Raw genomic sequence first — 25571 nt, 5'->3', positions numbered from 1 at the left:
TAAACGTAAATCTGCTGGAGCTACAGGTGGCTGCGTCCTATCCGCTCATCGCTCGACAGCGCCCCCTACACATTATTTTTCATTGGAAATATCACAATATTGTAGTGTTGTGACACTGTGAAAATATTTAGAAAATAACCCTTCTAAACCCTCCCTGTAAATACTTTAGATTATGTTAACTAAAATACTTAGAATAAAAAAATATATATATAATGCATAATAATATCAATAAGAAGACTTTTATAAACAGTCAAAAAGGGCTTTATTGATGATTTATGTGTGATTTCTCTGCTTTATAGAGCAGTTATAAACCATTAATAATAACAATTTATGGGTTGCCAGGTTGTGAAACATCCCTTTGGCTGGTGTCAGAAGTAAGATCCGTCTGTCCTTAACTAATATATAGTTTGTGCTGGGATCATATGTGCCCTATTGCACACATTTAATATATAATGTAAAAATGAGTGAAATAGATTTAAATCTAATAATTTAATAATCTGATAATTTACCTGTTATTTCCTGCAGTGACGTATAATTTTACACATTATCTTTCATTGAATAGAATAGAATAGAAAGCTTTATTGTCATTGTATTAAATACAACGAGATTCACTGTTGCTACTTCTAGTTCAGTGCTTTAAAACAAATACTCGACAAGACTAAAGGAGGCAGATATAAAACATATAACAGGTAAAACACACACAGTTATAAAGCAAATAAAACAGGTTAAATAGATTTCATAAATAAATATAAACAGAAGTGTTACACTAGAGTTATAAAATATAAAAATAGATGTAATGTAAACAGAGGTAATTGCACTTGTAAAATAGGTAGAGTAGATGTAATAAATAAAATGTAAACAAATGTAGTTGCACTTCAGGTGTATTTTGATGGACTTCTTTGTGTCAAGGATTCATGCTGACTGGACAATCCCAGCCAAAGCTACCTAAAAGTAAATGAATACATTCATCATATATCTTCAAATTTGATATTTCCGCTTATTGTACTTATGTGTTTGTAGTACTGTATTTACTTTCTTGGCAGACTCAGATCATTTGGAGCCAGTAGCCAGATTATTTTTCTATTTTTCAGTTCAGTGATTCAGAGTGTTCTGTTGTACTGCAGCACAGCCTGGCTCAGTAGTATATCTGTAAAACTTAAAACTATACTTTATAGCCAAATCAAAATCTGCACGAAGATCTTGTAAAGTATTTAATACTCTTATCAACATGGGATGGGACAAATATGCTGGTTTTATGCAAATGTATGTATATATTTATTATTGGAAATCAATTAACAACACAAACAATAACAGATATTGTCCAGAAACCCTCACAGGTACTGCATTTAGCATAAAACAATATGCTCAAATCTTGGATCAAAGTTTGGAGCGTTATTTAACCTCCTTCGCGACAAGCTAGTATAACATGGTAACTGCATGTGATTATCATAAAGTGGGCATGTTTGTAAAGGGGAGACTCGTGGGTACCCATAGAACCCATTTACATTCACACATCTGGAAGTCAGAGGTCAAGGGACCCCTTTGAAAATGGCAATGACAGTTTTTCCCCGCCAAAAATGTAGCACAAGTTTGGAGCGTTATTTAACCTCCTTCGTGACAAGCTAGTATGACATGGTTGGTACCGATGGATTTGATGGTTTTGTAGTTTGATATGATGCCAGTATCTTCACTCTAGCTTTAAAACTGGTCCTGATACAACCTTCGAAAGATCGATTGCTTTGTTCAATATTCGATTCTGATTGGTCAATCACGTCGTTCTGCGGTCTGTTATTTCTTTATAACAGACCGTTGCTATGTATAACAGACCGTTGCTATGGGCGCAGTTCTGATGTCGGACTCTGGAGAACCGTTTTTGTGTCAAATTATTGATTTCTTAAGTAAGTAGCCGTGTAATAAGTGGGATAATGTACAGCTAGCGGGTCATTGTTGTGAAATAAACCCCTTCAGGGCGACGCAAGATCTGTCGCCCTGTCTGGGTTTATTTCACAACAATGACCGGCTTGCTGTTCATATCCCTTACTTAGTCTATTTTTACACTATAAAACAATGAAACCAACAGTGCTGAGAAGGTGTCCCACGAGTTACTGAACAACAGGCCCGACAACAAGGTAAATTAATTAATAATCCATTGTGACAAGTGGCTCAGACGTATGAAGAGAAACTTATGACAATAGCATAATGTCAAATATATTTATTTAAAAAGTGAGGGGAAAGAAAATCAGATTTACATTTTTAGAATAAAATATTTCAGTTTTAAAGCAAAGTGTGGTATAAAGAATCACATATGTACATAGTAAATACTGCGTTTTACATAAAAACAATAAATGATAAATGATTAATAAACAAAAAAATGTTTAAAATGAAGTTGATTCTTAAAAATGTGTGACTTCAGCGTCAGGTGTCAGTTGTTCCTGATGAGAGTGAAGAGCCACAAGATGGCAGCATGCTCACAGAGAACACTGCAGACGATCCTTCATCAGCACTGTACTGATGATGATGCTGCTGCTGCTGCTGCTGCTGCTGCTGCTGCTGATGCTGCTGATGATGATGATGATGATGCTGATGATGCTGCTGCTGCTGCTGCTGCTGCTGATGATGATGATGATGATGATGATAAGAGAATTTGCAGCCGTTACTAAATCCTTGACATCTTGTCCTCTGATCTCTCAAACACTTTGCCATTTTTTCACAAATTGATTTTTCACTTTAGTCACACTATAAAATAATATATCAATAATAAGTACAAGAAGAAGAATCATTATTATTATAAATTATATTATTATCATGAATGTGTATATGTCTTTATATGCACATGTGAATATACTGTATGTATACTTTTGTAATAGATTATTATTATGTGTAATTAACCATCTTTTCTACATTTACATTTATTTTTTAATTTTTAATTATTATTTACTACTATTTATTATTATTATTATTATTATTATTATTATTATTATTACTAATACTGCTGTTTTAATTAGAATGTATCTATTCGTTCAGTTATTTGTTGTTATTTTCTCCATGTTGTTTACTTTTTGGGTTTCCCGGGTTTGTTGTAATATGTGATACTTTGTTGAAAAATTTTAAAACTTATAAATAAAGTTATTTTTTAAAAGAAAGAGGAATGAGATATGGGTTATGAGAATGGAAGGTGATGAACGCGCTCACAGCCAGACTGAGAAACCCTGGGTTGACTTACCGAGTTGATAACCAGCTTCGTAGGACCGTTTAGTGAGATCTCGTTTGTTAGGGTTAGTTAAGCCAGATAACGAGAAGATACCCCGGGTATGTTGAACTCACTTCTTAGTACAGGCCTCTGATCAGTTTAAGAGTTAAAACACAGAATTGAACCCTTAAATGACTTCTGTCTATTTCAGTTTACACAACTCAGCAGTGTCTCCATAATCTAAAAGCCAAAGTCCAGCATAGAGAGGCTCAGTGAATGTGGTCTGGACTCTGTGGAGGAGAGTCATGGTTTCAGAGACGCTGTAGAAGGACAGAATACCTGCACTGTGATCCAGGTACACTCCTACTCTGGAGGACAGAGGACCTGAGACGGGGGTTTGGACTTTGTTGTACCAAAATATATAACTGTTTTGGTCACAATATAACGCCCAAGATTTGTCATTCCGTCCAAACCAACATTCATCCGACCCCCCTGCTCTCCTGATACTCTTGTATGCGACTGCTACATAAACTCCTCTCCCTCTCCACTCCACCTCCCAGTAGCAACGTCCAGTCAGACTCTCTCTACTCAGGACCTGTTCCCATACAGTGAATCTGTCTGGGTGACTAGAATAAGACTGATGTTGTATCGTTAATGTTGCTTTTCTGTTCCCCTCAGATAATAACAGCTTTGTGTTTGCTGTGTTTGGATCCAGTGTGATTTCTCGTGAATATTGTAAGAATCCAGCTCTGGTCTTGTGCTCTGGTTGTGACAGTAAAACATCCACTTCAGTCACTGTCTGTGAGACGTTTGTCCATTTCTCTCTCAGAACGTCCTGTAGTTTATCTCTGACTTCTGACACAGCTGCCGTCACGTCCTCAAAATAGCGCCGAGGACGGATATTGATGCTGGATGAGTGTGTAGATTCACTGAGTGGTGACAGTGACGGGTAGTGGTGTAGAAACTGGTTGTGATCCTCTGTGTGTGACAGCAGCTTCAGCTCAGCGTCTCTCCTCTTCAGCTCAGTGATCTCCTGCTCCAGCTTCTCCTGAAGCTCTTTGACTCGACTCACTTCACTTTTCTGCTGGGATCTGACCTGCTGCTTCACGTCACAGCTTCTTTTCTCCATGAGACGGATCAGCTCGGTGAAGATCTTCTCACTGTCCTCCACTGCTTTATCAGCAGAGTGATTGACAGCCTTCACCTCCTGTTGGAGCAGCTTCACATCTTTCTCTCTGTCCTGGATCCTCTGCTGGATGTTGAGTCGACTCACCTCCAGCTCTCTCTGCCTCTCGGTCCTTTCTGCTGCAGCTGAGACGGTGTCGTGGCCTTTATGTTCATCCACAGGGCAGAGATAACAGATACACTGCTGATCAGTACGACAGAACATCTTCATCACCTCGTCGTGACGAGAGCAGATGTTCTCCTGGAGCTTCTTGGAGGGCTCCACCAGCTTGTGTTTCTTTAATGGAGCCACATCATAATGAGGCTGGAGGTGTTGCTCACAGTAAGAGGCCAGACACGCCAGACAGGACTTGAAGGCTTTCAGTTTCCTCCCAGTGCAGACATCACAGGCCACATCTTCAGGTCCAGCATAGCAGTGATCAGCAGGAGCAGCTTGGAGTCCAGCCTTCTTCAGTTCCTCCACTAAATCTGCTAACATGGTGTTTTTCATCAGGACAGGCCTCGGTGTGAAGGTCTGCCTACACTGAGGGCAGCTGTAGATCTTCTTCTCATCCTCTCCATCCCAGAAGCCTTTAATACAGTTCATGCAGTAGTTGTGTCCACAGGAAGTAGCCACCGGATCCTTCAGTAGATCCAGACAGATCGAACAAGAGAACCTTTCGTGGTCCAGCTGATTTTCTTGCTGCGCCATTTTACCTCTCAGAGACGACGACTGTCTGAGTCTCACTTCCTGAGAAGTGAAACTAGTTTGAGCTCTGATCTAAACAACATGTGCACTGAATGCAGCCTGTCAGCTCTCACTGCACCACCATGTCGGTTACACCCATCTTCAAAACTGTAGATCTGAAGGGGAGGGAACGAGGAAATAAGAGGACCGAGTGCAACTGGTTGTGTTTGAGAGGAGGAAGAGGAGGGAGGAGTTATCAGGCTCTGCTTCATTCCAGGAAGAGGAGCGGCACTTTGTTTCCTCAGTTACAACAGAGCCTCGCGGTTAAAACACGCTCTTTAGTTGTGAAATACTTCTCGGCTCGTATTCTTGAGGAAACAGGTGAATTTCGTCCTGAACCAAACCTGCATTTCAAGCTTCAGAGGGATTTAAAACCAATATCACCAAAGAAGAAGTACTACAGTGTAATACTCCACTAGTATTACAAAGCAAAGAGTTAACAGTTCAAAATGAGCTCCAGCTCAACCAACTACAACAGTAAAATCCTGCTTTTACAGGAATGCATCGGTAATAATAATGTAATGATAGAGCTGCAGCTTTAACAGAGTACTTTTACAGTGTGGTATTAGTACTTCTACTGATCTGAATACTTCCTCCACAACTGTTGATATCAGTATAAATCTGCATGTAGTGAGCAGTGAGATCTCACCTGACACGATGTGACTGGACCCTTCAGTCTTCTTCACCAAGTTCATCCTGTAATGTCAGAGTTAGGAACACAGAAATCAATGTAATACTTTACTTTTCTTTCAAAATAAAATGTGTCAGAGGTAATAGAACTGATATTCAACTGATAAGATCTATAAAGAGCTGATGGTAAAAACACAGTTAACACAAAATGTGGTGTAAAAATTCACGCTTTTCGTTTTACTGAAAAACACCCGTTAATTTGAAATGTAACTAAATTAATTTACTTTCTTTTAATACATGAATAGTAATATATTAATTGTGATTTAAATTTGGAAACTAGAAACAAGTTTATGAGCAGCAGAAGATGAAGAAAGAAACAGTTTTATACACTAACGTTTCTGAAAGGATTAAAAATATTCAAATACAGACACACTAAAAAAAAAGTTAAAAAAATTAAATCAAAATTTGAAATTTTCGTTAAAGGGACTGTTTGTAAGAATCAGAAATGTCTTGTTAACAGCTTCACCTGTGGCCGTTAAATCAACGAAAATCAGCGTCCTGTTGCTCGCGCTTGTGCTCGCTCTACATAGACATGAACGAGCATCGCTCAACACAGTGAGGAGACACACGTCAGCTAAAAGCACAATATCACTCTATATTTCAGCTGCTTGGCAGTAATGTTAGCTGACCAGACGAAGGTCTCTCCATGAATCAATGCTGATTCTAGTGTTGGCTTTTCCTGCCTCAGCCTCCCGACCGCGGCCGGATGAACAGGGGAGACACCGGAGTTTTGGTCGGAGACGATAACGTTTCTCTCTGCGGAGCCCCGTCACTTCACAAGACACGGGAAACCTCTGTTGGTCTGGAGGAGCTGCAGCATTTATTTCTGCACAAACGTCCACCGTACATTCACTAGATATTCTCAGAGCTAAACTAACTCTCCTGCAGTGTGGAGTGAGCGCGCGTTCACGTCTAGAGGTGGAGAGAGCTGAGCGAGAATGCGTGCTCTGTCTGAGTGAAGGCGAGCAGGCAGAGGAGCAGTGAGTCCGGCCACATGCGAGCGCGCATGTGGCTGGACCCGGTACATTTATACGTTTAAAAAGTTACAAACAGTCCCTTTAATATAGCATCATATACATGAAGTGGCTCACTAACAGCAGTATATAAACAGTATAGTAGTTATAACAGTGTATGAAAAGACAATTTGATTAATGGCAGTAAAAGACTGTAGTTGTCATTTTAATAAAAACACTTGTGCTGCATTCCAAATCGCATACTTTTTAGTTTTACTTCAGTATGTACTGAAGCTGCCCTTATAAAGTAGGTACTGTTGCATGCAGTATGTATACAATTGGGACATACAACTTTATACTTCATCATAACATTGCACAAACTTTGACCCTCTAGCTCATATATTCACTGCTCAGAGGAATGCGACCGGCTGTGCGCTCCAATACTCATACTACCACACTATTTAGTACGCCAGAAAAGATTTGGTATATCGTAGTGTGTCAAATGCAATATTTTTTCTGGCTATTCTCACCCATAATCCTCTGCACAGCAGATATATATGAGCAAGAGGGTCATAGTTCAAGGTGCAATGTTATGACAAAGTAGTATGTCCCAATTGTGAGAATACTGCATGCAACAGTAGTATGTACTTTGTATGGGCAGCTGCAGTACATACTAAAATTAAAAAGAAAAAGTATGCGATTTGGGACGCAGCCATAGTTTAACAGTTTAATTCGTCTGTGCTGTTGCTGCACATTGAGTGATTTACAATGAGTGAAACAGCGCCCCCTCTGACTGTGTGGTCAGACACTGTTTTACACCCCTACTAAAAAAGGGGGATTAACCAATCAGAAGAGGCAACCAACTTCCCATCAATTATTTAGCATTAGATTTAAATCTATTTCACCCACTTTTATATGTCATATGTGCCCTATTGCACACATTTAATTTAAATCTAATGCTAAATAATTGCTTTAATAATCTGATAATTTACCTGTTATTTTCCTATAGTGATATATAATTTTACACATTATTTTTCATTGGAAATATCACAATATTGTAGTGTTGTGACACTGTGAAATATTTAGAAAATAACCCTTCTAAACCCTCCCTGTAAATACTTTAGATTATGTTAACTAAAATACTTAGAATAAAAAAAATATATATATATAATGCATAATAATATCAATAAGAAGACTTTAATAAACAGTCAAAAAGGACTTTATTAATGATTTATGTGTGATTTATCTGCTTTATAGAGCAGTTATAAACCATTAATAATAACAATTTATGGGTTGCCAGGTTGTGAAACATCCCTTTGGCTGGTGTCAGAAGTAAGATCCGTCTGTCCTTAACTAATATATAGTCTGAGCTGGGATCATATGTGCCCTATTGCACACATTTAATATGTAATGTAAAAGTGGGTGAAATAGATTTAAATCTAATGCTAAATAATTGCTTTAATAATCTGATAATTTACCTGTTATTTCCCTTCAGTGACATATAATTTTACACATTATTTTTCATTGAATAGAATAGAATAGAATAGAAAGCTTTATTTTCATTGTATTAAATACAACGAGATTCACAGTTGCCACTTCTGGTCAGTGCTTTAAAACAAATACTTGACGAGACTAAAGGAGGCAGATAAAACTTATAACAGGTAAAACACACACAGCTATAAAGCAAATAAAACAGGTAAAGTAGATGTAATAAATAAATATAAACAGAAGTGTTACACTAGAGTTATAAAATATAAAAATAGATGTAATGTAAACAGAGGTAATTGCACTTGTAAAATAGGTAGAGTAGATGTAATAAATGAAATGTAAACAAATGTAGTTGCACTTGAGGTGTATTTTGATGGACTTCTTTGTGTCGAGGATTCATGCTGACTGGACAATCCCAGCCAAAGCTACCTAAAAGTAAATGAATACATTCATCATATATCTTCAAATTTGATATTTCCGCTCATTGTACTTATGTGTTTGTAGTACTGTATTTACTTTCTTGGCAGACTCAGATCATTTGGAGCCAGTAGCCAGATTATTTTTGTATTTTTCAGTTCAGTGATTCAGAGTGTCCTGTTGTACTGCAGCACAGCCTGGCTCAGTAGTATATCTGTAAAACTTAAAACTAAACTTTATAGCCAAATCAAAATCTGCGCGAAGATCTTGTAAAGTATTTAATACTCTTATCAACATGGGATGGGACAAATATGCTGGTTTTATGCAAATGTATGTATATATTTATTATTGGAAACCAATTAACAACACAAAACAATGACTGATATTGATCCAGAAACCCTCACAGGTACTGCATTTAGCATAAAACAATATGCTCAAATCATAACATGGCAAACTGCAGCCCAACAGGCAACAACAGCTGTCAGTGTGTCAGTGTGCTGACTTGACTATGACTTGCCCCAAACTGCATGTGATTATCATAAAGTGGGCATGTCTGTAAAGGGGAGACTCGTGGGTACCCATAGAACCCATTTACATTCACTGATCTGGAGGTCATAGGTCAAGGGACCCCTTTGAAAATGGCCATGACAGTTTTTCCCTGCCAAAAAGGTAGCACAAGTTTGGAGCGTTATTTAACCTCCTTCGAGACAAGCTAGTATGACATGGTTGGTACCGATGGATTTGATGGTTTTGTAGTTTCATATGATGCCAGCATCTTCACTCTAGCTTTAAAACTGGGCCTGATACAACCTTCGAAAGATCGATTGCTTTGTTCAATATTCGATTCTGATTGGTCAATCACGGCGTTCTGCGGTCTGTTATTTCTTTATAGCAGACCGTTGCTATGTATAACAGACCGTTGCTATGGGTGCAGTTCTGATGTCGGACTCTGGAGGACCGTTTTTGTGTCAAATTATTGATTTCTTAAGTAAGTAGCCGTGTAATAAGCGGGATAATGTACAGCTAGCGGGTCATTGTTGTGAAATAAACCCCTTCAGGGCGACGCAAGACATGTCGCCCTGTCTGGGTTTATTTCACAACAATGACCGGCTTGCTGTTCATATCTCTTACTTAGTCTATTTTTACACTATAAAACAATGAAACCAACAGTGCTGAGACTGGAAGGTGTCCCACGAGTTACTGAACAACAGGCCCGACAACAAGGTAAATTAATTAATAATCCATTGTGACAAGTGGCTCAGACGTATGAAGAGAAACTTATGACAGTAGCATAATGTCAAATATATTTATTTAAAAAGTGAGGGGAAAGAAAATCAGATTTACATTTTTAGAATAAAATATTTCAGTTTCAAAGCAAAGTGTGGTATAAAGAATCACATATGTACATAGTAAATACTGAGTTTTACATAAAAACAATAAATGATATATGATTAATAAACAAAAAAATATTTAAAATGAAGTTTGATTCTTAAAAATGTGTGACTTCAGCGTCAGGTGTCAGTTGTTCCTGATGAGAGTGAAGAGCCACAAGATGGCAGCATGTTCACAGAGAACGCTGCAGACGCTCCTTCATCAGCACTGTACTGATGATGCTGCTGCTGCTGCTGCTGCTGCTGCTTTTGCTGCTGCTGCTGATGATGATGATGATGCTGCTGCTGCTGCTGCTGCTGCTGATGATGATGATGCTGATGATGATGCTGCTGCTGATGCTGCTGATGATGCTGCTGCTGCTGATGATGATGCTGCTGCTGCTGCTGATGCTGCTGATGATGCTGCTGCTGCTGCTGCTGATGCTGCTGATGCTGCTGCTGCTGCTGATGATGATGATGATGATGCTGATGATGATGCTGCTGCTGCTGATGATGATGATGATGATGCTGCTGCTGCTGCTGCTGCTGATGATGATGATGATGTTGATGATGATGTTGATGATGATGATGATGATGATGATGATAAGAGAATTTGCAGCCGTTACTAAATCCTTGACATCTTGTCCTCTGATCTCTTAAACACTTTGCCATTTTTTCACAAATTGATTTTCACTTTAGTCACAATATAAAATAATATATCAATAATAAGTACAAGAAGAAGAATCATTATTATTATAAATTATATTCGTTCAGTTATTTGTTGTTATTTTCTCCATGTTGTTTACTTTTTGGGTTTCTTGGGTTTGTTCGAATATGTGTTACTTTGTTGAAAAATTTAAAAACGTATAAATAAAGTTATTTTTTAAAAGAAAGAGGAATGAGATATGGGTTATGAGAATGGAAGGAGAAGAACGCGCTCACAGCCAGACTGAGAAACCCTGGGTTGACTTACCGAGTTGATAACCAGCTTCGTAGGACCGTTTAGCGAGATCTCGTTTGTTAGGGTTAGTTAAACCAGATAACGAGAAGATACCCCGGGTATGTTGAACTCACTTCGTAGTACAGGCCTCTGATCAGTTTAAGAGTTAAAACACAGAATTGAACCCTTAAATGACTTCTGTCTATTTCAGTTTACAGAACTCAGCAGTGACTCCATGATTGTAATAAAGATTAAGTCCAGCATAGAGAGGCTCAGTGAATGTGGTCTGGACTCTGTGGAGGAGAGTCATGGTTTCAGAGACGCTGTAGAAGGACAGAATACCTGCACTGTGATCCAGATACACTCCTACTTTGGAGGACTGAGGACCTGAGACAGGAGTTTTGACATCGTTGTACCAAAATGTATAACTGTTTTGGTCACAATCTAACGCCCAAGATTTGTCATTGTATCCAAAGTAACATTCATTCCACCCCTCTGCTCTCCTGATACTCTTGTATGCGACTGCTACATAAACTCCTTCCCCTCTCCTCTTCACCTCCCAGTAACAACGTCCAGTCAGACTCTCTCTACTCAGGACCTGAGACCTATCAGTGAATCTGTCTGGGTGACTAGAATAAGACTGTTGTTGCCATGTTAATGTTGCTTTTCTGTTCCCCTCAGATAATAACAGCTGTGTGTATGCTGTGTTTGGATCCAGTGTGATTTCTCGTGAATATTGTAAGAATCCAGCTCTGGTCTTGGGCTCTGGTTGTGGCAGTAAAACATCCACTTCAGTCACTGTCTGTGAGACGTTTGTCCATTTCTCTCTCAGAACGTCCTGTAGTTTATCCATGACTTCTGACACAGCCGCCGTCACGTCCTCAAAGTAGCTCAGAGGACGGATATTGATGCTGGATGAGTGTGTAGATTCATTGAGTGGTGACAGTGAGGGGTAGTTGAGTAGAAACTGGTTGTGATCCTCTGTGTGTGACAGCAGCTTCAGCTCAGCGTCTCTCCTCTTCAGCTCAGTGATCTCCTGCTCCAGCTTCTCCTGAAGCTCTTTGACTCGACTCACTTCACTTTCCTGCTGGGATCTGACCTGCTGCTTCACATCACAGCTTCTTTTCTCCATGAGACGGATCAGCTCGGTGAAGATCTTCTCACTGTCCTCCACTGCTTTATCAGCAGAGCGATTGACAGCCTCCACCTCCTGTTGGAGCAGCTTCACATCTTTCTCTCTGTCCTGGATCCTCTGCTGGATGTTGAGTCGACTCACCTCCAGCTCTCTCTGCCTCTCGGTCCTTTCTGCTGCAGCTGAGACGGTGTCGTGGCCTTTATGTTCATCCACAGAGCAGAGATAACAGATACACTGCTGATCAGTACGACAGAACATCTTCATCACCTCGTCGTGACGAGAGCAGATGTTCTCCTGGAGCTTCTTGGAGGGCTCCACCAGCTTGTGTTTCTTTAATGGAGCCACATCATAATGAGGCTGGAGGTGTTTCTCACAGTAAGAGGCCAGACACGCCAGACAGGACTTGAAGGCTTTCAGTTTCCTCCCAGTGCAGACATCACAGGCCACATCTTCAGGTCCAGCATAGCAGTGATCAGCAGGAGCAGCTTGGAGTCCAGTCTTCTTCAGTTCCTCCACTAAATCTGCTAACATGGTGTTTTTCAGCAGGACAGGCCTCGGTGTGAAGGTCTGCCTACACTGAGGGCAGCTGTAGAGCTTCTTCTCATCCTCTCCATCCCAGAAGCCTTTAATACAGTTCATGCAGTAATTGTGTCCACAGGAAGTAGTCACCGGATCCTTCAGTAGATCCAGACAGATCGAACAAGAGAACCTTTCCTGGTCCAGCTGAACTCCTTGCTGCGCCATTTCACCTCTCAGAGACGACGACTGTCTGAGTCTCACTTCTTGAGAAGTGAAACTAGTTTGAGTTCTGATCTAAACAACATGTGCACTGAATGCAGCCTATCAGCTCTCACCGCACCACCATGTCGGTTACACCCATCTTCAAAACTGTAGATCTGAAGGGGAGGGAACGAGGAAATAAGAGGACAGAGTGCAACTGGTCGTGTTTGAGAGGAAGAAGAGGAGGGAGGAGTTATCAGGCTCTGCTTCATTCCAGGAAGAGGAGCAGCACTTTGTTTCCTCAGTTACAACAGAGCCTCGGTTACAACACGCTCTTTAGTTGTGAAATACTTCTCGGCTCGTATTCTTGACGAAACAGGTGAATTTCGTCCTGAACCAAACCTGCATTTCAAGCTTCAGAGGGATTTAAAACCAATATCACCAAAGAAGAAGTACTACAGTGTAATACTCCACTAATATTACAAAGCAAAGAGTTAATAGTTCAAAATGAGCTCCAGCTCAACCAACTACTACAGTAAAATCCTGCTTTTACAGGAATGCATCAGTAATAATAATGTAATAATAGAGCTGCAGCTTTAACAGAGTACTTTTACAGTGTGGTATTAGTACTTCTACTGATCTGAATACTTCCTCCACCACTGTTGATATGAATATAAATCTGCATGTAGTGAGCAGTGAGATCTCACCTGACACGATGTGACTGGACCCTTCAGTCTTCTTCACCAAGTTCATCCTGTAATGTCAGAGTTAGGAACACAGAAATCAATGTAATACTTTACCTTTCTTTCAAAATAAAATGTGTCAGAGGTAATAGAACTGATATTCAACTGATAAGATCTATGAAGAGCTGATGGTAAAAACACAGTTAACACAAAATGTCGTGTACAAATTCACGCTTTTCGTTTTACTGAAAACACCCGTTAATTTGAAATGTAACTAAATTAATTTACTTTCTTTTAGTACATGAATAGTAATATATTAATTGTGATTTCAATTTGGAAACTAGAAACAAGTTTATGACCAGCAGAAGATGAAGAAAGAAACAGTTTTATACACTAACGTTTCTAAAAGGATTAAAAAATATTCAAATACAGCGACACACTAAAAAAAAGTTAAAAAAATTAAATCAAAATTTTAAATTTTCGTTAAAGGGACTGTTTGTAAGAATCAGAAATGTCTTGCTAACAGAGACACCTAAATACTGAGCTAACGTAACGGAGCTATAAATATCATTATTTACCGGAGCAAAACCGTCAGGAAAACCTGGAGTCCTGACCATAGTTGTTTTTCATTTGTCACCGATTTCCCATCAGATTCCTCCGGTAACGTGCGCCGGATGAAGTTTCTGGTTTATAAACTTTTAAGTAGTTTATAAACTCTTCCTGGCTGCTTCTCTCTCAGCTCAGCTAGCTGCAGTCAGAGCTACAGGGAGAGCTCCGGGGAGAAAGTGACGCTGTGTTGAGGACGTTTGATTGACAGGACAGCAAGAAACGCTGACCAATCAGAGCAGAGTGCGAGGAGACAGGCTGTAAATCAGGGTCTCTCAGACAGAGGCTGAAGGCAGGCTGAGTGATAAGAACATTATGAGAAGAATAAAGGTTTTTTTTAACATTACAGCATGTAAACATGTTCTAGTACAACATTAAAATACATCTATGAACCTGGAAATGAGCATAATATGAGACCTTTAATATAGCACCATATACATAAAGTGGCTCACTAATAGCAGTATATAAACAGTATAGTAGTTGTTATAACAGTGTATGAAATGACAATTTGATTAATGGCAGTAAAAGACTGTAGTTGTCATTTTAATAAAAACACTTGTACTGCGTTCCAAATCGCATACTTTTTAGTTTTACTTCAGTACGTACTGCAGCTGCCCTTATAAAGTAGGTACTGTTGCATGCAGTATGCATACAATTGGGACATACAACTTTATACTTCATCATAACATTGCACAAACTTTGACCCTCTTGCTCATATATTCACTGCTCAGAGGAATGCAACCGGCTGTGCGCTCCAATACTCATACTACCACACTATTTAGTATGCCAGAAAAGATATGGTATATCATAGTGTGTCAAATGCAGTATTTTTTCTGGCTATTCTCACCCATAATCCTCTGCACAGCAGATATATATGAGCAAGAGGGTCATAGTTCAAGGTGCAATGTAATGACAAAGTAGTATGTCCCAATTGTGAGCATACTGCATGCAACAGTAGTATGTACTTTGTATGGGCAGCTGCAGTACATACTCAAATTAAAAAGAAAAAGTATGCGATTTGGGACGCAGCCTTAGTTTAACAGTTTAATTCTTCTGTGCTGTTGCTGCACATTGAGTGTTTTACAATGAGTGAAACAGCGCCCCCTCTGACTGTGTGGCCAGACACTGTATTGCACTCCTACTAAAAAAGGGGGATTAACCAATCAGAAGAGGTAACCAACTTCCCATCAGTTATTTAGCATTAGATTTAAATTTATATCACCCACTTTTATATGTCATATGTGCTCTATTACACACATTTAATTTAAATCTAATGCTTAATAATTGCTTTAATAATCTGATGATTTACCTTTTATTTTCCTACAGTGACATATCATTTTACACATTATTTTTCATTGGAAATATCACAATATGTTAGTGTTGTGACACTGAAAATATTTAGAAAATAACCCTTCTAAACCCTCCCTGTAAATACTTTAGATTATGTTAACTAAAATACTTAGAATAAAAAAACCCATATATAATGCATAATAATATCAATAAGAAGACTTTTATAAACAGTCAAAAAGGGCTTTATTAATGATTTATGTGTGATTTATCTGCTTTATAGAGCAGTTATAAACCATTAATAATAACAATTTATGGGTTGCCAGGTTGTGAAACATCCCTTTGGCTGGTGTCAGAAGTAAGATCCGTCTGTCCTTAACTAATATATAGTCTGAGCTGGGATCATATGTGCCCTATTGCACACATTTAATATGTAATGTAAAAGTGGGTGAAATACATTTAAATCTAATGCTAAATAATTGCTTTAATAATCTGATAATTTACCTGTTATTTCCTGCAGTGACATATCATTTTACACATTATCTTTCATTGAATAGAATAGAATAGAATAGAAAGCTTTATTTTCATTGTATTAAATACAACGACATTCACAGTTGCCACTTCTGGTCAGTGCTTTAAAACAAATACTTGACGAGACTAAAGGAGGCAGATAAAACATATAACAGGTAAAACACACACGCAGTTATAAAGCAAATAAAACATGTGAAGTAGATGTAATAAATAAATATAAACAGAAGTGTTACACTAGAGTTATAAAATATAAAAATAGATGTAATGTAAACAGAGGTAATTGCACTTGTAAAATAGGTAGAGTAGATGTAATAAATAAAATGTAAACAAATGTAGTTGCACTTGAGGGGTATTTTGATGGACTTCTTTGTGTCAAGGATTCATGCTGACTGGACAATCCCAGCCAAAGCTACCTAAAAGTAAATGAATACATTCATCATATATCTTCAAATTTGATATTTCCGCTTATTGTACTTATGTGTTTGTAGTACTGTATTTACTTTCTTCAAAGACTCAGATCCTTTGGAGCCAGTAGCCAGATTATTTTTCTATTTTGCAGTTCAGTGATTCAGAGTGTTCTGTTGTACTGCAGCACAGCCTGGCTCAGTAGTATATCTGTAAAACTTAAAACTATAACTTTATAGCCAAATCAAAATCTGCGCGAAGATCTTGTAAAGTATTTAATACTCTTATCAACATGGGATGGGACAAATATGCTGGTTTATGCAAATGTATGTATATATTTATTATTGGAAATCAATTAACAACACAAAACAATAACAGATATTGATCCAGAAACCCTCACAGGTACTGCATTTAGCATAAAAATATGCTCAAATCTTGGATCAAAGTTTGGAGCGTTATTTAACCTCCTTTGAGACAAGCTAGTATGACATGGTTGGTACCGATGGATTTGATGGTTTTGTATTTTCATATGATGCCAGTATCTTCACTCTAGCTTTAAAACTGGGCCTGATACAACCTTCGAAAGATCGATTGCTTTGTTCAATATTCGATTCTGATTGGTCAATCACGGCGTTCTGCGGTCTGTTATTTCTTTATAGCAGACCGTTGCTATGTATAACAGACCGTTGCTATGTATAACAGATCGTTGCTATGTATAACAGACCGTTGCTATGGGCGCAGTTCTGATGTCGGACTCTGGAGAACCGTTTTTGTGTCAAATTATTGATTTCTTAAGTAAGTAGCCGTGTAATAAGCGGGATAATGTACAGCTAGCGGGTCATTGTTGTGAAATAAACCCCTTCAGGGCGACGCAAGATCTGTCGCCCTGTCTGGGTTTATTTCACAACAATGACCGGCTTGCTGTTCATATCTCTTACTTAGTCTATTTTTACACTATAAAACAATGAAACCAACAGTGCTGAGAAGGTGTCCCACGAGTTACTGAACAACAGGCCCGACAACAAGGTAAATTAATTAATAATCCATTGTGACAAGTTGCTCAGACGTATGAAGAGAAACTTATGACAGTAGCATAATGTTAAATATATTTATTTAAAAAGTGAGGGGAAAGAAAATCAGATTTACATTTTTAGAATAAAATATTTCAGTTTCAAAGCAAAGTGTGGTATAAAGAATCACATATGTACATAGTAAATACTGCGTTTTACATAAAAACAATAAATGATATATGATTAATAAACAAAAAAATATTTAAAATGAAGTTTGATTCTTAAAAATGTGTGACTTCAGCATCAGGTGTCAGTTGTTCCTGATGAGAGTGAAGAGCCACAAGATGGCAGCATGTTCACAGAGAACGCTGCAGACGCTCCTTCATCAGCACTGTACTGATGATGCTGCTGCTGCTGCTGCTGCTGCTGCTGATGATGATGATGATGATGATGATGATGATGCTGCTGCTGATGATGATGATGATGATGATGCTGCTGCTGATGATGATGATGATGATGATGATGATGATGATGATGCTGCTGCTGCTGCTGCTGCTGCTGATGCTGCTGCTGCTGCTGATGATGATGATGATGATGATGATGATGATGATGATGTTGATGCTGATGATGATGATGATGATGATGATGATGATGATAAGAGAATTTGCCGCCGTTACTAAATCCTTGACATCTTGTCCTCTGATCTCTCAAACACTTTGCCATTTTTTCACAAATTGATTTTCACTTTAGTCACACTATAAAATAATATATCAATAATAAGTACAAGAAGAAGAATCATTATTATTATGAATTATATTATTATTATGAATGTGTATATTTCTTTATATGCACATGTGAATATACTGTATGTATACTTTTGTAATAGATTATTATTATGTTTAGTTAACCATCTTTTCTACATTTATATTTATTTTTTTAATTTTTAATTATTATTTACTACTATTTATTATTATTATTATTATTATTATTATTATTATTATTATTATTATTATTATTACTACTACTGTTTTAATTAGAATGTATCTATTCGTTCAGTTATTTGTTGTTATTTTCTCCATGTTGTTTACTTTTTGGGTTTCCCGGGTTTGTTGGAATATGTGTTACTTTGTTGAAAAATTGAAAAACGTATAAATAAAGTTATTTTTTAGAAGAATGAGGAATGAGATATGGGTTATGAGAATGGAAGGAGAAGAACGCGCTCACAGCCAGACTGAGAAACCCTGGGTTGACTTACCGAGTTGATAACCAGCTTCGTAGGACCGTTTAGCGAGATCTCGTTTGTTAGGGTTAGTTAAGCCAGATAACGAGAAGATACCCCGGGTATGTTGAACTCACTTCGTAGTACAGGCCTCTGATCAGTTTAAGAGTTAAAACACAGAATTGAACCCTTAAATGACTTCTGTCTATTTCAGTTTACACAACTCAGCAGTGTCTCCATAATCTAAAAGCCAAAGTCCAGCATAGAGAGGCTCAGTGAATGTGGTCTGGACTCTGTGGAGGAGAGTCATGGTTTCAGAGACGCTGTAGAAGGACAGAATACCTGCACTGTGATCCAGGTACACTCCTACTCTGGAGGACAGAGGACCTGAGACGGGGGTTTGGACTTTGTTATACCAAAATCTATAACTGTTTTTGTTACAATGTAACATCCAAGATTTGTCATTGTATCCAAAGTAACATTCACCCCCCCCTGCTCTCCTGATACTCTTGTATGCGACTGCTACATTAACTCCTCTCCCTCTCCACTCCACCTCCCAGTAACAACGTCCAGTCAGACTCTCTCTACTCAGGACCTGATTATATAGAGTGAATCTGTCTGGGTGACTAGAATAAGACTGATGTTGCATCATTACTGTTGCTTTTCTGTTCCCCTCAGATAATAACAGCTGTTTGTATGCTGTGTTTGGATCCAGTGTGATTTCTCTTGAATATTTTAAGAATCCAGCTCTGGTCTTGGGCTCTGGTTGTGACAGTAAAACATCCACTTCAGTCACTGTCTGTGAGACGTTTGTCCATTTCTCTCTCAGAACGTCCTGTAGTTTATCTCTGACTTCTGACACAGCCGCCGTCACGTCCTCAAAGTAGCGCCGAGGACGGATATTGATGCTGGTTGAGTGTGTAGATTCACTGAGAGGTGACAGTGAGGGGTAGTTGAGTAGAAACTGGGTGTGATCCTCTGTGTGTGACAGCAGCTTCAGCTCAGCGTCTCTCCTCTTCAGCTCAGTGATCTCCTGCTCCAGCTTCTCCTGAAGCTCTTTGACTCGACTCACTTCACTTTTCTGCTGGGATCTGACCTGCTGCTTCACATCACAGCTTCTTTTCTCCATGAGACGGATCAGCTCGGTGAAGATCTTCTCACTGTCCTCCACTGCTTTATCAGCAGAGTGATTGACAGCCTCCACCTCCTGTTGGAGCAGCTTCACATCTTTCTCTCTGTCCTGGATCCTCTGCTGGATGTTGAGTCGACTCACCTCCAGCTCTCTCTGCCTCTCGGTCCTTTCTGCTGCAGCTGAGACGGTGTCGTGGCCTTTATGTTCATCCACAGGGCAGAGATAACAGATACACTGCTGATCAGTACGACAGAACATCTTCATCACTTCATCGTGACGAGAGCAGATGTTCTCCTGGAGCTTCTTGGAGGGCTCCACCAGCTTGTGTTTCTTTAATGGAGCCACATCATAATGAGGCTGGAGGTGTTTCTCACAGTAAGAGGCCAGACACACCAGACAGGACTTGAAGGCTTTCAGTTTCCTCCCAGTGCAGACATCACAGGCCACATCTTCAGGTCCAGCATAGCAGTGATCAGCAGGAGCAGCTTGGAGTCCAGTCTTCTTCAGTTCCTCCACTAAATCTGCTAACATGGTGTTTTTCATCAGGACAGGCCTCGGTGTGAAGGTCTGCCTACACTGAGGGCAGCTGTAGATCTTCTTCTCTTCTTCTTTGTCCCAGTGGGTTTTAATACAGTTCATGCAGTAGCTGTGTCCACAGGGAATAGTCACCGGATCCTTCAGTAGATCCAGACAGATCGAACAGGAGAACCTTTCGTGGTCCAGCTGATTTCCTTGCTGCGCCATTTCACCTCTCAGAGACAACGACTGTCTGAGTCTCACTTCCTGAGAAGTGAAACTAGTTTGAGTTCTGATCTAAACAACATGTGCACTGAATGCAGCCTGTCAGCTCTCACTGCACCACCATGTCGGTTACACCCATCTTCAAAACTGTAGATCTGAAGGGGCGGGAACGAGGAAATAAGAGGACCGAGTGCAACTGGGTGTGTTTGAGAGGAGGAAGAGGAGGGAGGAGTTATCAGGCTCTGGTTCATTCCAGGAAGAGGAGCGGCACTTTGTTTCCTCAGTTACAACAGAGCCTCGCAGTTACAACACGCTCTTTAGTTGTGAAATACTTCTCGGCTCGTATTCTTGAGGAAACAGGTGAATTTCATCCTGAACCAAACCTGCATTTCAAGCTTCAGAAGGATTTAAAACCAATATCACCAAAGAAGAAGTACTACAGTGTAATACTCCACTAGTATTACAAATCAAAGAGTTAACAGTTCAAAATGAGCTCCAGCTCAACCAACTACTACAGTAAAATCCTGCTTTTACAGGAATGCATCAGTAATAATAATGTAATGATAGAGCTGCAGCTTTAACAGAGTACTTTTACAGTGTGGTATTAGTACTTCTACTGATCTGAATACTTCCTCCACAACTGTTGATATGAGTGTAAATCTGCATGTAGTGAGCAGTGAGATCTCACCTGACAACATGTGACTGGACCCTTCAGTCTTCTTCACCAAGTTCATCCTGTAATGTCAGAGTTAGGAACACAGAAATCAATGTAATACTTTACTTTTCTTTCAAAATAAAATGTGTCAGAGGTAATAGAACTGATATTCAACTGATAAGATCTATGAAGAGCTGATGGTAAAAACACAGTTAACACAAAATGTGGTGTACAAATTCACGCTTTTCGTTTTACTGAAAACACCCGTTAATTTGAAATGTAACTAAATGAATTTACTTTCTTTTAATACATGAATAGTAATATATTAATTGTGATTTAAATTTGGAAACTAGAAACAAGTTTATGAGCAGCAGAATATGAAGAAAGAAACAGTTTTATACACTAACGTTTCTAAAAGGATTCTAAATATTCAAATACAGCAACACACTAAAAAAAAAGTTAAAAAAATGAAATCAAAATTTGAAATTTTCGTTAAAGGGACTGTTTGTAAGAATCAGAAATGTCTTGCTAACAGCGACATCTGTGGCCGTTAAGTCAACTAAAGTCAGCGTCCTGTTGCTCGCACTTGTGCTCGCTCTACATAGACATGAACGAGCATCGCTCAAAACAGTGAGGCGACACACGTCAGCTAAAAGCACAATATCACTCTATATTTCAGCTGCTTGGCAGTAATGTTAGCTGACCAGACGAAGGTCTCTCCATGAATCAATGCTGATCCTAGTGTTGGCTTTTCCTGCCTCAGCGCAGGCTTCAGCAGCGAGGCTCTGCAGCGAGTCTCCCTGCTCTCTCCGCCCGCAGCCGGAGAGAGCAGGGAGACACCGGCACCCGGTCGGTAACGGAAGATAACGTTTCTCTCTGCAGAGCCCCGTCACTTCACAAGACACAGGAAACCTCTGTTGGTCTGGAGGAGCTGCAGCATTTATTTCTGCACAAACGTCCACCGTACATTCACTAGATAATCTCAGAGCTAAACTAACTCTTCTGCAGTGTGGAGTGAGCGTTCACGTCTAGAGGCGGAGCGAGCTGAGCAAGAACGCGCGCGCTGTCTGAGTGAAGGCGAGCAGGCAGAGGAGGAGAGGCAGCGGCTACACGTGATGCGCATATGCGAGCGCGCATGTGTCCCGACCCGGTACATTTATACGCTTAAAAAGTTACAAACAGTCCCTTTAATATAGCACCATATACATAAAATGGCTCATTAACAGCAGTATATAAACAGTACAGTAGTTATAACAGTGTATGAAAAGACAATTTGATTAATGGCAGTAAAAGACTGTAGTTGTCATTTTAATAAAAACACTTAGTTTAACAGTTTAATTCTCCTGTGCTGTTGCTGCACATCGAGTGTTTTACAATGAGTGAAACAGCGCCCCCTCTGACTGTGTGGTCAGACACTGTATTACACTCCTACTAAAAAAGGGGGATTAACCAATCAGAAGAGGCAACCAACTTCCCATCAATTATTTAGCATTAGATTTAAATCTATTTCACCCACTTTTATATGTCATATGTGCTCTATTACACACATTTAATTTAAATCTAATGCTTAATAATTGCTTTAATAATCTGATAATTTACCTTTTATTTCCCTGCAGTGACATATAATTTTACACATTATTTTTCATTGGAAATATCACAATATGTTAGTGTTGTGACACTGTGAAATATTTAGAAAATAACCCTTCTAAACCCTCCCTGTAAATACTTTAGATTATGTTAACTAAAATACTTAGAATAAAAAAATATATATATAATGCATAATAATATCAATAAGAAGACTTTTATAAACAGTCAAAAAGGGCTTTATTAATGATTTATGTGTGATTACATATTAAATAAAACAGGTGAAGTATATGTAATAAATAAATATAAACAGAAGTGTTACACTAGAGTTATAAAATATAAAAATAGATGTAATGTAAACAGAGGTAATTGCACTTGTAAAATAGGTAGAGTAGATGTAATAAATAAAATGTGAACAAATGTAGTTGCACTTGAGGGGTATTTTGATGGACTTCTTTGTGTCAAGGATTCATGCTGACTGGACAATCCCAGCCAAAGCTACCTAAAAGTAAATGAATACATTCATCATATATCTTCAAATTTGATATTTCCGCTTATTGTCCTTATGTGTTTGTAGTACTGTATTTACTTTCTTGGCAGACTCAGATCATTTGGAGCCAGTAGCCAGATTATTTTTCTATTTTGCAGTTCAGTGATTCAGAGTGTTCTGTTGTACTGCAGCACAGCCTGGCTCAGTAGTATATCTGTAAAACTTAAAACTAAACTTTATAGCCAAAATAAAATCTGCGCGAAGATCATTGGCCAACCTGTGACAGCCTTCTTTCAAGCAGCTCACAACAAGAGCATGCTCAGACTTCTGATCCCTCGCATGTTTTAAATGGGGAATATCAACTTCTGCCCTCCAAGAGGCGATTCAGTGTCTCTTCATTTAACCTCATCAGACTAAAGAACGCTTTTGTCCATCAGTCCATCTTGTTGCTAAATAATAATGAATGTGCTGCTAAAGACATGTGAATCCAGAGGACAGATGGTCATTTTGTAATGGGTTATGTATGAATAATGGTGATGTGTTTTGTTTTTTTGTCTGATGGGTCTTACTTGTCTGTCTTTTTATGGTAACAGTATGTCTATTCTATGTGTACTTTTTCTCAAACTGAGCTGCCTATGGACGCAAAATTAATTTCAGTGCAAACTGATAATAAAGCTGTATCGTATCGTATCGTATCGTATCGTATCGTATCGTATCGTATCGTATCGTATCGTATCGTATCGTATCGTATCGTATTTCCTCAATGCATCAATATATTCACACTCTGTTTCTTTACACATGTAGAGGAACCCCCTGGCCATCATCACACCAAATTTGGGATCAATCAGAGCTTGCATTATGAAATTACATGAGTTTTGGTGTACCATCTCCCATTCGGCCTGGCTTCATTTTGCGCTTTTTTTTATTCATGGGTTATGTCACAATATCTGTCAATTTAACCACTTTTGCAGTTGAATACTTATACAAGAATCCTTTTTGTATATGGGAGACCTAAGAGAATATGAAAATCATTGTTGTGTTTTGTTCTACCTCCGGTAGGGGTATCTCAACAACTAAAGCACTTTTGGGGGTCTTCCCTCAGGCCTACATTGGACCACTACAGGATTCATGGACCTCTCCAACCTGTCACAGGTGATTGAGACACACATTAAATCAAAAAGTCACACAGACTGAGCTGTGAAATTGAAGCTTTCTGGAGTTAGTGAGAAGCATTAACACAAAGAAGCACAATGAAACTTGTGACCACTTCTCCACCAAGACAGACAGGAGAATGAGCTTCCTCTTCAAACAGGGTGAGTGAAACACACACTTCTCTCTCTCTGTGGCTTTACTGTTTACTGAGCTGTGTGTGTGCTTCATGTTTAATGTGGGTATATTGATTATTTAGCATTTCTTGCCTGGATTTAGCTGCATGTGTTAGTCAGTCCACTGAAGTAGTTGTTTTTTATATGGAGGACGGAACCTGCCAAAATCAAAAATAATAAATAAATAAATAAATGACTCGATAAATAAGTATGTCATGAAATATAGCAAAAAAATGATATTAAAAAATAAATGTAGCCATTAATTAATTGATCAAATGTGACATAATTTGATATTTTTGTTTAATTTGCTTCTTTATTTATTTATCTTTGTATTGATTCCCTTATTTATTTACTCTTCTGTTTAATTTTCCCTTTTATTTATTTATGTATTTATTATAGTTAGTCCACTGAAGTAGTTGTTTTATATGGAGGACGAACCTGCCAAAATCCAAAATAAATGAATGAATAAATAAATAAATGACTCGATAAATAATATATCATGAAATATAGCAAAAACATGATATTAAAAATATATGTAGCTATAAATTAATTGATAAAATGTGACATAATTTGATATTTTTGTTTAATTTGCTTCTTTATTTATTTATCTTTGTATTAATTCCCTTATTTATTTACTCTTCTGTCTAATTTTCCCTTTTATTTACTTATATATTTATTTTTATAAAATTTTAAATTAATTAATTTATTTTTGCTTTTATTTAGTTTATATTTATTTATTTATTCCTCTTTTATTTATTTTTTATTTTTTTATATTTACTTCTAAATGTATGTATATATTTATTTATTTATGCACGATTTTAGTTGTTTTTTTGCGGTTATTTACACTCAGAAATCAGAACCATAGACAGCACCCATATAGAGCAAGGTTTGTAATTTTTTTTAACATTTGAAACTTCAATTCTTTCACTTTCAATTTCATCACTTTTTTTTAATCTTATATTTATTGTAATTTTATCTTATCTTATATATTGCTTTAGTGCTGAGCTTGACCCGTTCTCTCATCCCATACATGTCATTGACCCTGTGTTAATGTGACTGGTGGACTTCTGGGTTGTGTTGGTCAGATA

General features: G+C 38.3%; 2 protein-coding genes across 2 annotated transcripts; both read right to left on the bottom strand.

The window, feature by feature from the left end:
* Positions 1-2535: 2535 nt before the first annotated feature.
* Positions 2536-12839, bottom strand: LOC141776458 (tripartite motif-containing protein 16-like). Its single transcript, XM_074650075.1, has 2 exons — positions 11559-12839; positions 2536-3785 (listed from the first exon to the last, which is right to left on the bottom strand). The coding sequence occupies exons 1-2, from the start codon at positions 12837-12839 to the stop codon at positions 3393-3395; spliced, it is 1674 nt and encodes a 557-aa protein (XP_074506176.1). The 3' UTR covers positions 2536-3392.
* Positions 12840-17421: 4582 nt separating this feature from the next.
* On the bottom strand, positions 17422-20588 carry LOC141776465 (tripartite motif-containing protein 16-like). Its single transcript, XM_074650085.1, has one exon. The coding sequence runs from the start codon at positions 20430-20432 to the stop codon at positions 18762-18764; it is 1671 nt and encodes a 556-aa protein (XP_074506186.1). The 5' UTR covers positions 20433-20588; the 3' UTR covers positions 17422-18761.
* Positions 20589-25571: the final 4983 nt, after the last annotated feature.

The sequence above is a fragment of the Sebastes fasciatus genome, chromosome 11, assembly GCF_043250625.1.
Source record: "Sebastes fasciatus isolate fSebFas1 chromosome 11, fSebFas1.pri, whole genome shotgun sequence".
In the NCBI taxonomy this organism is placed as follows: domain Eukaryota; kingdom Metazoa; phylum Chordata; class Actinopteri; order Perciformes; family Sebastidae; genus Sebastes; species Sebastes fasciatus.
Note: the sequence above shows the minus strand (reverse complement) of the source record. Positions and strands in the feature narration are given on the sequence as shown.